The sequence below is a fragment of the Brienomyrus brachyistius genome, unplaced genomic scaffold (genome assembly GCF_023856365.1).
Source record: "Brienomyrus brachyistius isolate T26 unplaced genomic scaffold, BBRACH_0.4 scaffold43, whole genome shotgun sequence".
Lineage (NCBI taxonomy): Eukaryota > Metazoa > Chordata > Actinopteri > Osteoglossiformes > Mormyridae > Brienomyrus > Brienomyrus brachyistius.
This window is the reverse complement of record NW_026042318.1, coordinates 671585-684838: the sequence shown is the minus strand read 5'-3', so window position 1 is coordinate 684838 and position 13254 is coordinate 671585. Positions and strand designations below refer to the sequence as shown.

Genomic DNA, 13254 nt, shown 5'->3' with positions numbered 1-13254 from the left:
GTAGTGGAGAGGATTGCCGTATAATGAACTCCCCTAGATAAATGGGGAGGTTAACTGTTAGGCTGAAGAAACTGTTATTAATCATTTTGTTATCACTCCTGTATGATCAGCAATGAATGTAAATATGTATATACATTATTTTGTTTTCCTCTACCCTCATTCTTTAGATTATATTAATAATAGCATTCCCACCTTAGCAAAACCAGAACTTTCTCTTCTTGTTCTCACCTCCCTATTCTGCGTGACTCTTGCGCCTCCCACTGACTATAAATAAAGGAGCCAAGGGGAACCACCCTTTGTAACACATTCTGCTGTAGTTTGCATTGCAGTGAGTGTGGGTACCCTTGCAAGTAAAACTATAAAGTGTGTGTCTCGTAAAGTGTGGAGTTGGCGTGGAAACGCCGGGCGCTTTCCCCAATATTAACTGATAGTGCTGCAGTCCAACATCCATAACATACACTTCTTCATGATTCTACTCTTTCCAGCTGTCGGATTAGGCCGTGGTGGCTTTATGGTTAGGGAAGTGCACTTGTAGTTGAAACACTGTAGGTTCGAATCCCCGACCAGCAAAGCCTCACTGAGATACTGACCCCCAAGTACTGCTCCCTGGGCGCTGAATTTGCTGCCCCCTGCTATGTCACATATGGGTTAAATACAGAGAATGCATTTTGTAGTTGTGCACCATGTGCTGTGGTATGTTGACAATTAATTGCTAAACTCTAATTCGAAATTAGGCAGTCAATCCCTGCAGTTCCTTCATGTTGCAATTTTGCAGGCAGGGCATTGTCAGCGATGTCTTTTCCTTTTCTGTGTTGGATCCAGGATCTCGTCGTTTCAGACGGTCCTCCCACCACCTTTGACATGGCAGCTGTTGTCACATGTTGAGACAGAGCTCTGCTCACTAGGGTGACGACTAAAGGATCTACACAGCAGAAGATTAGTATCAGAGTCAGATTAATCACAGCTCCTAAGAAAAGCCCTTTCATAACAGCTTGCTGCCAACCTCCCCACATATCATACCACCAATCCAAACATTCCTGTGTGTTGACCTGCATCTCTTGCCATTTCACCCTGAATCCCCTGTGATTTAACACGCGGAGGTGTACTCGGTCTGCTGGGGAGATGACTGGCTCCCCCTGGTCGGTGCTGTCTCTTGTCATCTGTGCTGCCTCCTTGTCCTGTTTGAATATAGCTTTATATATTTCGGTTAGACTCCTTATGTACTTCAACTCATGCAAATCTGAAGACCATCCATTGTGAAAATGTCAACCGGTGACTGAGGTGCTTCAACAGTAAAGGAGAGATCGCATGCAGAGCTGATATTCTATAGCTTCTTAGTCTAAGTAAAAATAAAATTTTCTCGTCATATAAGAACCAAGTCTCTGGCTGGAAATTTCCACAAAAGAGCCATTTAGTTATTTCTAGAAAAATATACAGAGCCAATGAAGGAACCAGATGTCACAGTAACACAGGTCTGCCCTGGTGCCTTAGGATACGTCTGTCTAAACATGAGTGAGGAGATGGATGCACAGTTCTATAGAGGCCTCTGAAGAGAATAAATGATCCCAATATTATGTTGAGAGAGATGGTTAATTCCGTTTTAATCCAGACTGGGTTCAGAGCACCTGTTCTGCCGTTGATCTTTTGCATGCGTGTTACCATGTATTAGTTTACTCTGAATTTTGATTACTTGGCAAACTAAAACATTTTTGGTCGTATTTTTTTATTCCTAAATTTAAAGTAATTGTACAGTACAATAATATGTTTTCCCCGCCATGCTTTGTCTTGCTTCTGCAGGTTATGCTTGCATTGAACTTGCTTTGTAGAAAATAAGTGTCATGCCCGGCTCATACGGTCCTCGTGTGTGCCATGCCCCCTGATTACCCACGTGTGCTTCCCTGATCATCTCCTGCTGTGTCCGATTACTTTGATTAGTCCCGTCCTATTTAAGTGCTGATCTTACCTGTTCCCCGTGTCCGTCATTGTAGTTTGTTGTGGATCTTGTGTGGTTTGATGTTCCCTGCTCCCGATTCCCTAATTAAACCCCGAGTTTACCCCGATCTCGACCTGTCTGCCTGCTCCTTTCACGCCTGCCCACACGATCGCCGCTTACCGCCGTCCTGCTCGCAACCGCTACGCCGTGATCGTGACAGGGGCCATTCGCGAATCAGTTCTGAATGGTGCACGACCTTAGTTCTTATGTTAAATCATGTTTTTTTTTTCTGACAGCCCAGATAAATGAAATAAAAAAGAATTTTCTTTTGTTGCTTAAGAATTTTGCACAGTCCTATATACAGTATAGCAATTTTTAAAGCTTTTTTTTTTCATTTCTTTTAAAGAGGCTGCAATAAGTAGCATTAACATCTGTATAAAGAAAAGGCTAAGCAGAAATGTAACAAACTGCATAATGTGATGTAGTGCATGTTCATGTATAAATGTAACAAACTGTATATGATGCAGTGCATGTTCATGTATAAATGTTTAAATGTAACAAACTGTATAATAATGTGATGCAGTGCATGTTCATGTATAAATGTAACAAACTGTATAATAATGTGATGCAGTGCATGTTCATGTATAAATGTAACAAACTGCACAATAATGTGATGCAGTGCATGTTCATGTATAAATGTAACAAACTGTATAATAATGAGATGCAGTGCATATTCATGTATAAATGTAACATCAGGAGGGGTCCATCACAGCCCCACCACCATCTCTTGTTCAAACCCTTTGGTCTTCTCATTTTCATTAGTAAGCTCCCGATCACCGTAACTGATCTGCATTTGAGACATTTTTCCCGCATCTCATTTTCACAATAAGCTGATAATACTAATAATACTACTGTAATGATAGTATTACAGTAGACTTACTCTTTAAAGCCAGATGGCAGTGGTCACATACTGATGAACGGTTGGGCAGCAAATGCATTTAATGTGGCTAGATAGCAAATAAACTGATTCACCATTTACTCTCATTTGCATCAATTAAAATGTTTGCTGGAAATGTAAATGTAAGCAGTAAAGCTACATTTTACGTTCTTTAAGAAAGTTTAAGAAAGAACAGTTAAACTGTATTTTGAGTGTGGTTAGAAGATCCAGTATTTCAGAAAACTTAAGAATTGTGTAATATGAGAGACTAGCGAGTCTAATATCAGACTGACTGCGCTGAGCTTGTCTGAGAGAGATGATTAGCGAATGGCCTCCCACAGTGTCTCAGCACTCCGTACAAAGAACTTCATATGCTCAGCATATGTTCCTGTTTATCTAATTGTTCTTATTTTAACTGGCTGTGAAGGAGTAAATGAATAAACTTTGCCTGTAGAGTGAACTGGTTACTATGGTTCGGGGCAGCTTTTATTAGACATTGTAGACACCACGTTAGTCTATCAAGAGAGTAAGACCGATCGCTAAGGGTGTCATCTGAGTAAAAACAAAGTTACCTCAAAATAGCCAACCAATCACGAGCCAGTACGCATCAAGGCCAACATCTGATTGGAATGCACCATTACTATGCGGTGAAAGGTTAATAGCTAATCACTGATAAACTCAAACACGAACAGCATGCCAAGCAGACTATCTGTTCCCTTCCCTCCATGTTGTCCTTCCAACTGATTGCTCAATGACAATATTTTAAAATGTGGACTTCCTAATTACTATAACATAATTTCTATTTGTTAGATTGTTGTTGCGATTACTTTTATTGTTATTGAATGTCATATTTATTTATTTATTTATATGTTATTCTTGTTATTTTATTTCTTATTGATTAAAAACAAAGTCATTGAGAAAGTTTATGAAATTCTGTATTTTTTCTATTTTTAGATATTCATTATCTTACAGTCGCATGAATGAATGAATATTCATTCATTACTTTACATCTTACAGTCCCAATAAGAGTTAAAACTGCAACCCCCCACCCACCCATCATTCTTTCTTTACTTTCCAGCCCAAAATAATTTCTACAACATAAGTAAAGGACAACTATCAGTAACACGTAGGTACATGTAGGATTTTCCGTTGTTAGTTGTCCTGTACATACGAAAGTAGTCTTCCAGCTCCTGTCAAGCGCTCATTTTCGGACACAAAATACATACTGTGTGACAAAATGCATTATTCAATGACAAAATCAAGTAATGCCTTGAATTTTGTCCAGAGAAAGACATACTACAGTTACATTTTGTCCACAGAAGCATAAATACATTACTGTCTTTGGTGCCCCGAAATCAACAGGAATGTTTCATTTTGTACACAAAACTGATATTAGCACCTAGCATATCATGTTCAGAAGGTTGAATGTATCTGCTTTCGTGAATGAAAAAGGGCATTTCATCCACAAAATGCATTTTGTCAAAGAAACAAGTTCATTGCGTGCAGGAAATGCACTTTGTGAGTGAAAGAAATGCATTTAGTAGAGGGGCGCAGTACCTTCCAATAACCAGGAGGTGGAGAGCCAACTTTGATTTTGGTAATCCCAATTGACTTTGGCACATATAGGAAAATATAATTTTCAAAATAACATGAGTCTTATGCAATTTACCCAAGTAATACAAGCTCTTTAGGTGACACACAAAGAATCAATTCCCATCAACATAGTGTCAGAACACATATACTCAGTGACCAAACAATTAAGCAGAACAGACTGAGTGGTGAAAATGAAATCTGCATGAGATTGTCTAGTGTGTTCTTGGTATGAATGTGGCCATAATCATACAAGAAAAAAACTGAATCCATGCCTGAATGCTTGAAACACAAAAGAACTTTATTGAAACAGGAGTGGACAGGGAGCTGGGGGAGGCACTCAGGTGTGGGGCGTCACTGCACTTGCTGAGTACAGCCTGCCTACAGGTCCCTGTGTAGAAAAATAGAGGTTTTCAGTTAACATGGCATTCACTAGAGTTCAAGGACGACTACACTAATATTCAATATACCCCAGCTTTATCCATGCAAATCACCAAGACAAGCTTAAGCTACAGAATGGTAACAGAGATGGAACAGGACAAGGATTCACTATTGTGAACAGCATATCTTTACCTCAACCACTTTGACCAACTGGACCAGGTCAATTTGTTCATTGGTCTGTTGACATCCTCTAGAACACGGAGTGACTCCACAGGCTGGGGGATCTCAAGTCCACTCTGCTCGGCATCCTCCCGTAAAGGCTCAACTACGAGAAAGCATGGATTTGCCAAGTCATGCATCTGAGCCTGAGGAACTGAGAGATGATCTACTAGTAGGATTTATGTCGATGGAATTTACCTCTGGATCGCTTTTTTCGTATCAGGCGCATGAAACGGTTGAAAATCTTTTTGAATGGGTTGACTGATTTATGCTTTGGTGGTGTATTGCAGCTACTAGCTGGCAGTGTCTTTGGAGTGAAGCCCTAGGGTATTAGTTTAATATGCATCAGTTAAGCAAACCAATTCCATACATCCATCCATGCATCCATCCATCTTTTGTTACTGTAATTTTAAAGGAAGGGTAAGTACCAGTGACCTCAGCAGACCAGCTAATCATCCACATCCCACCAGTTTGCAAGTGGACCAACCTTTGTGAAGAACTTGTGGCGACGGACATTCGATAGTGACGGGCGATCCCGTGGGTCGATTCTAAATATCTTGCCCATCAGTTTCCCAGCTTCAATAGAGAGATTCTGCGGTAGAATAAATTTGGCTTCCTTTATATTCTTGAGCATCTCCCAGTAATTGTCATCGTAGAATGCGATTTCCCCAACCAGAAGCTGGTACCTGTAGTAAGAAAGGCAGCAAAGGTGTTTGAGGTCTTTCACATTTGACATAAAAATGCTGTGCTTCCAAAAGAGCAATTCCTTTCAGCTGTGTGCCAGTATTCATTTTTCTTTTCTCTTTCAAGAAGAAAAAAAAACATATTTATGTATGTTAGACACGTGTCTTCTTAAAATGTTAGACAGATTTTATTAGCCATGCTGATCTTTGGCCGGGAGGGGGGTTGACAGGGTATACGTACATGACACAGCCCAGTGCCCAGACGTCTGCTTCCCTTCCATGGCCCTCTCGTTTCCACACTTCTGGAGCCATGTAGACGGGAGTACCACACACTTCTCTACAACACACACAAATGGAAAACGTTAAGCGCACATGTGCTTTAGCTTGCTGTATAAACAAATTTGAAAGCTTAGCCAGGAATTCTGCAAAAAACACCTACTTCTCCCTCGGCTTCAGCTTGACCGCCAGTCCGAAATCCCCAATTTTCAGTTCCATTTGGTCATTGATAAATAAATTTTCTGAAAGACAAACAAATTTGCATTAAGGATAGACTCAAATACTTTGCCAAACTGCAGACTTTACCAAATTGATAAATTAACACTACACAGAAATCCAGACGACCTACACTCGCAATGCCATGTGAAATGCCAGCATTATTATACAGAAAATTGAGTAAAGCGTGAGTGCATGTACACATACCCAACTTGATGTCCCTGTGGACGTAACCTTGCCAGTGGATGTATGTTAACCCTGAAATCAGCTGGTTAATGTAGTATCGCACTTCGGGCTCAGTCAAAGTCCCCCGAGCTTTTAAAATGTCACCGAGTGTCTGGGCAGGGAGAAACAGGGGCAGCCTGATCTATCACAAAGTCTTTGCCTTAGTAAGACGTCTACAAAAGTCGGGGACTCACCTGCCCACTGCACAACTCCATGAAAATATACATGAATTTGTCATCTTCGAAAGAGTGGGAGAACCCCACCACATTCTTGTGCCGCAGTGTTTTTAAAATCTGTACTTCTTCACAGACCTGAGTGAAATGTCAAACACACCATCTCATAAAGTAAAAGGGAAATGCAGATAAACTGAAAAGAGGGATGACATCAAGCACAATCCATACCACATACCTCCTCCACTCCCCAGGAATATAGCCGGATGACCTTAACAGCATAGGTGTCGCCAGTTTCAAGATCGGTCATCTTATAGCATTTGCCACAAGCGCCCTAAAAAACATGTCCTCAATATGTTAACAATAAAGAACATTTCTGACTGACCCTGTTCAAGCATCTCCTCTCTGCAGAAAAATATCAACTGCGATCACTTTCTACAACATTGTGGTGCACACCTGTCCCAAAAGCTCATCCCTGCCGTAGGACCTTAATGTCTTGGGATCTACCAGAATCTCAGGCACTTCCGATGCCATCTGAGCGCGGGAAGGTTCACTGACAGACATGATTTCACCAGAAGAGAAGCGCGATCCGTAACTAACCCGTGGAATACTCGAAATGGGTAGTGAGCGCTCGCGTTCTAAATTACGTGTACACTGCGTCATCAGTCTTAGAACGCGGCCAAGGCAGCCACGCGATTCGAACTTGTTAGATGGATTACGTCACCACATTGAAAATTACATGGATGGAAAAAGAAGTGAACTTGCTAAGACAATGCAACTAAACACGGATAAAAACTTTTATTACAATCAACTTTATTGAAGAAAAAAAATGTGTACACCAAACATTCAGTTTCGGTAATGCAGTAACACATGCTCGGGAGTAAAGCCTTAGAGCAGAGGCCAGGCGGACCGCGGTCCGGGTCCGTACCCAGAAGCTGTCCCATACGGAGCTGGACCGATAGTCAAAACAAAAGGTTATGATTTAGAACCTGACTGGGCGCTTTTATTTTGTCGGCGCAGCTTTTATAGTCTTTTCGGTAGCGGTTTAGCACTAGAACCGCCGTTTCCCACGCCAACGAACGTTAACTGCCAAGCAAGACGCAACTCGCCGTATGCAGCCCTGTCTTTGCGCTAATGTGCCATTAGTGTTAATAGCACCAGCGAAGCTACTGGTGTTCCTTGTTCCTAACAGAGTGGCTTTTCTGTCCTGAAATCGTAAAGCTTTCAAACACAGCATGTATTATATAACATGTTGTTTATTGGTGATTTCATGCTCGTCGAAGTTTCCGCTTTTTAACAACTGTATAAAGTAATGTTATTTATTATATAAATCAACTCAGGTGAAACAAATGTACATTTCCAGGGTCGCCGAACCTCGTGTATCTGGCGTGAGACTCACGCTTTCAGACTCACGCAGGAAATCTTACCGCAAATCTATATTATTTCATTATAAACCAAAAATGTTATACGTCAAAAATGTAATTACACGATTAGATACCTGAAAAAGTCAGATATCGGTTACATGCAATGTTTATACAACTAATAGGCTACTAAAATATACCACATTAAATAGTTAGACATTTTGATCTTCTGAACCTTTGCTTCAAGAATTTTAAGTAAACGGCCAACAACCGCTTTATTTACTTCCGCCCTTCTTCCTTCTCTTTATTCCCTTTTCGTTTTTGAAATCCCGAATTGGGGCGGACATTGTTCACGTGTGGCAAATATCTAGCCCGCTAGCTAACAAGCATATCGTACTGTATAAGTAATGTCTAAGCCGTTAAGTTTGCTGCTGCAACATTCGGGCTTAATGAACTAGGTTCATATCTTGTCTTCCTGAAGAAAGGCCCCGAATCTGGACTAAACCGATTTTCACCACGTAAGAGGGTCTCCTACACTGAGATCATTCCCATATATATACCATAGAGATAATTTATATATGGTTTCCAAAGGAGCGTAGTTTAGGTAACCTTGTCCTATCCACGTGTATAAAATGAGTTTTTACCTATCGTTTCTGGTGCGCATTTCACCTGTCTGTCAGGTGCCGCACTTTACATTCCGTTACAACAATGTGCATGGATGTAAATAAATGTAAACAGCTGAAAGTGGGACTGATCTCAATGTAGCCCTCCTGCGTGGTGAAAATCGGCGTCTTTCTTCAGGAAGACAAGATATCAACCTACTTCAGCAAGCCCGAATGTTGGAGCAGCTTAGACTTTACCTACGTATAAAGTACGTTAGCTATCTGGCTAGATATATGCTACACGTGAACAGTGTGCGACACAAGTCGGGATTTCAAAAACGAAAAGGGAATAAAGAGAGGGAAGAGGGACGGAAGTAAAGAAAGCGGTTGTTGGACGTTTGCTTTCATACAAAAGGTCAGTTTTTTTTTTGTTTCCTGGGCAATTGCTTAGAATGTACAATAGCCTATATTAACAGCACGACCGCGCAGAATAGTGCGATCTTTAGTGTAATATAGTTTGTTTCGATGCGTTAGGCTGCAGCACCTTGCAGCAAGAGCGTGTACGATCTTCCGTTTACTATTCTAAGAAAAAAAAGAAAAACTAAAATTGTATTAAGCCAACTGCCTTTGGCAGGGGTATTCAACTAAAATGTAAAGACATCCAGTTAGAGAAAATTCTTGAAGCAAAGGTTCAGAAGATCAAAATGTCTAACTATTTAATGTGGTATATTTTAGTAGCCTATTAGTTGTATAAACATTGCATGTAACCGATACCTGACTTTTTCAGGTATCTAATCCTGTAATTACATTTTTGACGTATAACATTTTTGGTTCAATGAAATAATATAGATTTGCGGTAAGATTTCCTGCGTGAGTCTGAAAGCGTGAGTCTCACGCCAGATACACGAGGTTCGGCGACCCTGGAAACGTACATTTGTTTCACCTGAGTTGATTTATATAATAAATAACATTACTTTATACAGTTGTTAAAAAGCGGAAACTTCGACGAGCATGAAATCACCAATAAACAACATGTTATATAATACATGCTGTGTTTGAAAGCTTTACGATTTCAGGACAGAAAAGCCACTCTGTTAGGAACAAGGAACACCAGTAGCTTCGCTGGTGCTATTAACACTAATGGCACATTAGCGCAAAGACAGGGCTGCATACGGCGAGTTGCGTCTTGCTTGGCAGTTAACGTTCGTTGGCGTGGGAAACGGCGGTTCTAGTGCTAAACCGCTACCGAAAAGACTATAAAAGCTGCGCCGACAAAATAAAAGCGCCCAGTCAGGTTCTAAATCATAACCTTTTGTTTTGACTATCGGTCCAGCTCCGTATGGGACAGCTTCTGGGTACGGACCCGGACCGCGGTCCGCCTGGCCTCTGCTCTAAGGCTTTACTCCCGAGCATGTGTTACTGCATTACCGAAACTGAATGTTTGGTGTACACATTTTTTTTCTTCAATAAAGTTGATTGTAATAAAAGTTTTTATCCGTGTTTAGTTGCATTGTCTTAGCAAGTTCACTTCTTTTTCCATCCATGTAATTTTCAATGTGGTGACGTAATCCATCTAACAAGTTCGAATCGCGTGGCTGCCTTGGCCGCGTTCTAAGACTGATGACGCAGTGTACACGTAATTTAGAACGCGAGCGCTCACTACCCATTTCGAGTATTCCACGGGTTAGTTACGGATCGCGCTTCTCTTCTGGTGAAATCATGTCTGTCAGTGAACCTTCCCGCGCTCAGATGGCATCGGAAGTGCCTGAGATTCTGGTAGATCCCAAGACATTAAGGTCCTACGGCAGGGATGAGCTTTTGGGACAGGTGTGCACCACAATGTTGTAGAAAGTGATCGCAGTTGATATTTTTCTGCAGAGAGGAGATGCTTGAACAGGGTCAGTCAGAAATGTTCTTTATTGTTAACATATTGAGGACATGTTTTTTAGGGCGCTTGTGGCAAATGCTATAAGATGACCGATCTTGAAACTGGCGACACCTATGCTGTTAAGGTCATCCGGCTATATTCCTGGGGAGTGGAGGAGGTATGTGGTATGGATTGTGCTTGATGTCATCCCTCTTTTCAGTTTATCTGCATTTCCCTTTTACTTTATGAGATGGTGTGTTTGACATTTCACTCAGGTCTGTGAAGAAGTACAGATTTTAAAAACACTGCGGCACAAGAATGTGGTGGGGTTCTCCCACTCTTTCGAAGATGACAAATTCATGTATATTTTCATGGAGTTGTGCAGTGGGCAGGTGAGTCCCTGACTTTTGTAGACGTCTTACTAAGGCAAAGACTTTGTGATAGATCAGGCTGCCCCTGTTTCTCCCTGCCCAGACACTCGGTGACATTTTAAAAGCTCGGGGGACTTTGACTGAGCCCGAAGTGCGATACTACATTAACCAGCTGATTTCAGGGTTAACATACATCCACCGGCAAGGTTACGTCCACAGGGACATCAAGTTGGGTATGTGTACATGCACTCACGCTTTACTCAATTTTCTGTATAATAATGCTGGCATTTCACATGGCATTGCGAGTGTAGGTCGTCTGGATTTCTGTGTAGTGTTAATTTATCAATTTGGTAAAGTCTGCAGTTTGGCAAAGTATTTGAGTCTATCCTTAATGCAAATTTGTTTGTCTTTCAGAAAATTTATTTATCAATGACCAAATGGAACTGAAAATTGGGGATTTCGGACTGGCGGTCAAGCTGAAGCCGAGGGAGAAGTAGGTGTTTTTTGCAGAATTCCTGGCTAAGCTTTCAAATTTGTTTATACAGCAAGCTAAAGCACATGTGCACTTAACGTTTTCCATTTGTGTGTGTTGTAGAGAAGTGTGTGGTACTCCCGTCTACATGGCTCCAGAAGTGTGGAAACGAGAGGGCCATGGAAGGGAAGCGGACGTCTGGGCACTGGGCTGTGTCATGTACGTATACCCTGTCAACCCTCCTCCCGGCCAAAGATCAGCATGGCTAATAAAATCTGTCTAACATTTTAAGAAGACACGTGTCTAACATACATAAATATGTTTTTTTTTCTTCTTGAAAGAGAAAAGAAAAATGAATACTGGCACACAGCTGAAAGGAATTGCTCTTTTGGAAGCACAGCATTTTTATGTCAAATGTGAAAGACCTCAAACACCTTTGCTGCCTTTCTTACTACAGGTACCAGCTTCTGGTTGGGGAAATCGCATTCTACGCTGACGATTACTGGGAGATGCTCAAGAATATAAAGGAAGCCAAATTTATTCTACCGCAGAATCTCTCTATTGAAGCTGGGAAACTGATGGGCAAGATATTTAGAATCGACCCACGGGATCGCCCGTCACTATCGAATGTCCGTCGCCACAAGTTCTTCACAAAGGTTGGTCCACTTGCAAACTGGTGGGATGTGGATGATTAGCTGGTCTGCTGAGGTCACTGGTACTTACCCTTCCTTTAAAATTACAGTAACAAAAGATGGATGGATGCATGGATGGATGTATGGAATTGGTTTGCTTAACTGATGCATATTAAACTAATACCCTAGGGCTTCACTCCAAAGGCACTGCCAGCTAGTAGCTGCAATACACCACCACAGCATAAAGCAGTCAACCCATTCAAAAAGATTTTCAACCGTTTCATGCGCCTGATACGAAAAAAGCGATCCAGAGGTAAATTCCATCGACATAAATCCTACTAGTAGATCATCTCTCAGTTCCTCAGGCTCAGATGCATGACTTGGCAAATCCATGCTTTCTCGCAGTTGAGCCTTTACGGGAGGATGCCGAGCAGAGTGGACTTGAGATCCCCCAGCCTGTGGAGTCACTCCGTGTTCTAGAGGATGTCAACAGACCAATGAACAAATTGACCTGGTCCAGTTGGTCAAAGTGGTTGAGGTAAAGATATGCTGTTCACAATAGTGAATCCTTGTCCTGTTCCATCTCTGTTACCATTCTGTAGCTTAAGCTTGTCTTGGTGATTTGCATGGATAAAGCTGGGGTATATTGAATATTAGTGTAGTCATCCTTGAACTCTAGTGAATGCCATGTTAACTGAAAACCTCTATTTTTCTACACAGGGACCTGTAGGCAGGCTGTACTCAGCAAGTGCAGTGACGCCCCACACCTGAGTGCCTCCCCCAGCTCCCTGTCCACTCCTGTTTCAATAAAGTTCTTTTGTGTTTCAAGCATTCAGGCATGGATTCAGTTTTTTTCTTGTATGATTATGGCCACATTCATACCAAGAACACACTAGACAATCTCATGCAGATTTCATTTTCACCACTCAGTCTGTTCTGCTTAATTGTTTGGTCACTGAGTATATGTGTTCTGACACTATGTTGATGGGAATTGATTCTTTGTGTGTCACCTAAAGAGCTTGTATTACTTGGGTAAATTGCATAAGACTCATGTTATTTTGAAAATTATATTTTCCTATATGTGCCAAAGTCAATTGGGATTACCAAAATCAAAGTTGGCTCTCCACCTCCTGGTTATTGGAAGGTACTACGCCCCTCTACTAAATGCATTTCTTTCACTCACAAAGTGCATTTCCTGCACGCAATGAACTTGTTTCTTTGACAAAATGCATTTTGTGGATGAAATGCCCTTTTTCATTCACGAAAGCAGATACATTCAACCTTCTGAACATGATATGCTAGGTGCTAATATCAGTTCT

The 13254-nt window shown here is 41.4% G+C and overlaps 2 protein-coding genes across 4 annotated transcripts; one reads left to right on the top strand and one right to left on the bottom strand.

Moving 5' to 3' along the window:
• Positions 1–4740: 4740 nt before the first annotated feature.
• On the bottom strand, positions 4741–7706 carry LOC125722833 (serine/threonine-protein kinase PLK3-like). Its single transcript, XM_048999019.1, has 10 exons — positions 7087–7706; positions 6869–6964; positions 6655–6771; positions 6443–6572; positions 6183–6261; positions 5985–6080; positions 5548–5746; positions 5259–5382; positions 5034–5166; positions 4741–4851 (listed from the first exon to the last, which is right to left on the bottom strand). The coding sequence occupies exons 1-10, from the start codon at positions 7291–7293 to the stop codon at positions 4842–4844; spliced, it is 1191 nt and encodes a 396-aa protein (XP_048854976.1). The 5' UTR covers positions 7294–7706; the 3' UTR covers positions 4741–4841.
• Positions 7707–8102: 396 nt separating this feature from the next.
• On the top strand, positions 8103–12803 carry LOC125722832 (serine/threonine-protein kinase PLK3-like). Of its 3 annotated transcripts, none has more exons than XM_048999018.1 (10): positions 8103–9008; positions 10543–10638; positions 10736–10852; positions 10935–11064; positions 11246–11324; positions 11427–11522; positions 11761–11959; positions 12125–12248; positions 12341–12473; positions 12656–12803. In XM_048999018.1, exons 2-10 carry the CDS (start codon positions 10567–10569, stop codon positions 12663–12665), a joined length of 960 nt encoding a protein of 319 aa, XP_048854975.1. In that variant the 5' UTR covers positions 8103–9008; positions 10543–10566; the 3' UTR covers positions 12666–12803. The 3 variants fall into 3 exon arrangements, with proteins under 3 accessions (XP_048854975.1, XP_048854973.1, XP_048854972.1); XM_048999016.1 differs by lacking the exon at positions 8103–9008 and adding an exon at positions 9542–10420 and having other exon boundaries at positions 12140–12248; XM_048999015.1 differs by lacking the exon at positions 8103–9008 and adding an exon at positions 9716–10420.
• Positions 12804–13254: the final 451 nt, after the last annotated feature.

Excerpts from the sequence above, each read along its gene's own strand:
- LOC125722833 (XM_048999019.1), bottom strand. The coding sequence starts at position 7,293 with ATGACGCAGTGTACACGTAATTTAGAACGCGAGCGCTCACTACCCATT. Across the intron at positions 6,965-7,086 it reads GGGATGAGCTTTTGGGACAG|GGCGCTTGTGGCAAATGCTA; the intron begins GTGTGCACCACA and ends CATGTTTTTTAG. Across the intron at positions 6,772-6,868 it reads ATTCCTGGGGAGTGGAGGAG|GTCTGTGAAGAAGTACAGAT; the intron begins GTATGTGGTATG and ends CATTTCACTCAG.
- LOC125722832 (XM_048999015.1), top strand. The coding sequence starts at position 10,214 with ATGACGCAGTGTACACGTAATTTAGAACGCGAGCGCTCACTACCCATT. Across the intron at positions 10,421-10,542 it reads GGGATGAGCTTTTGGGACAG|GGCGCTTGTGGCAAATGCTA; the intron begins GTGTGCACCACA and ends CATGTTTTTTAG. Across the intron at positions 10,639-10,735 it reads ATTCCTGGGGAGTGGAGGAG|GTCTGTGAAGAAGTACAGAT; the intron begins GTATGTGGTATG and ends CATTTCACTCAG.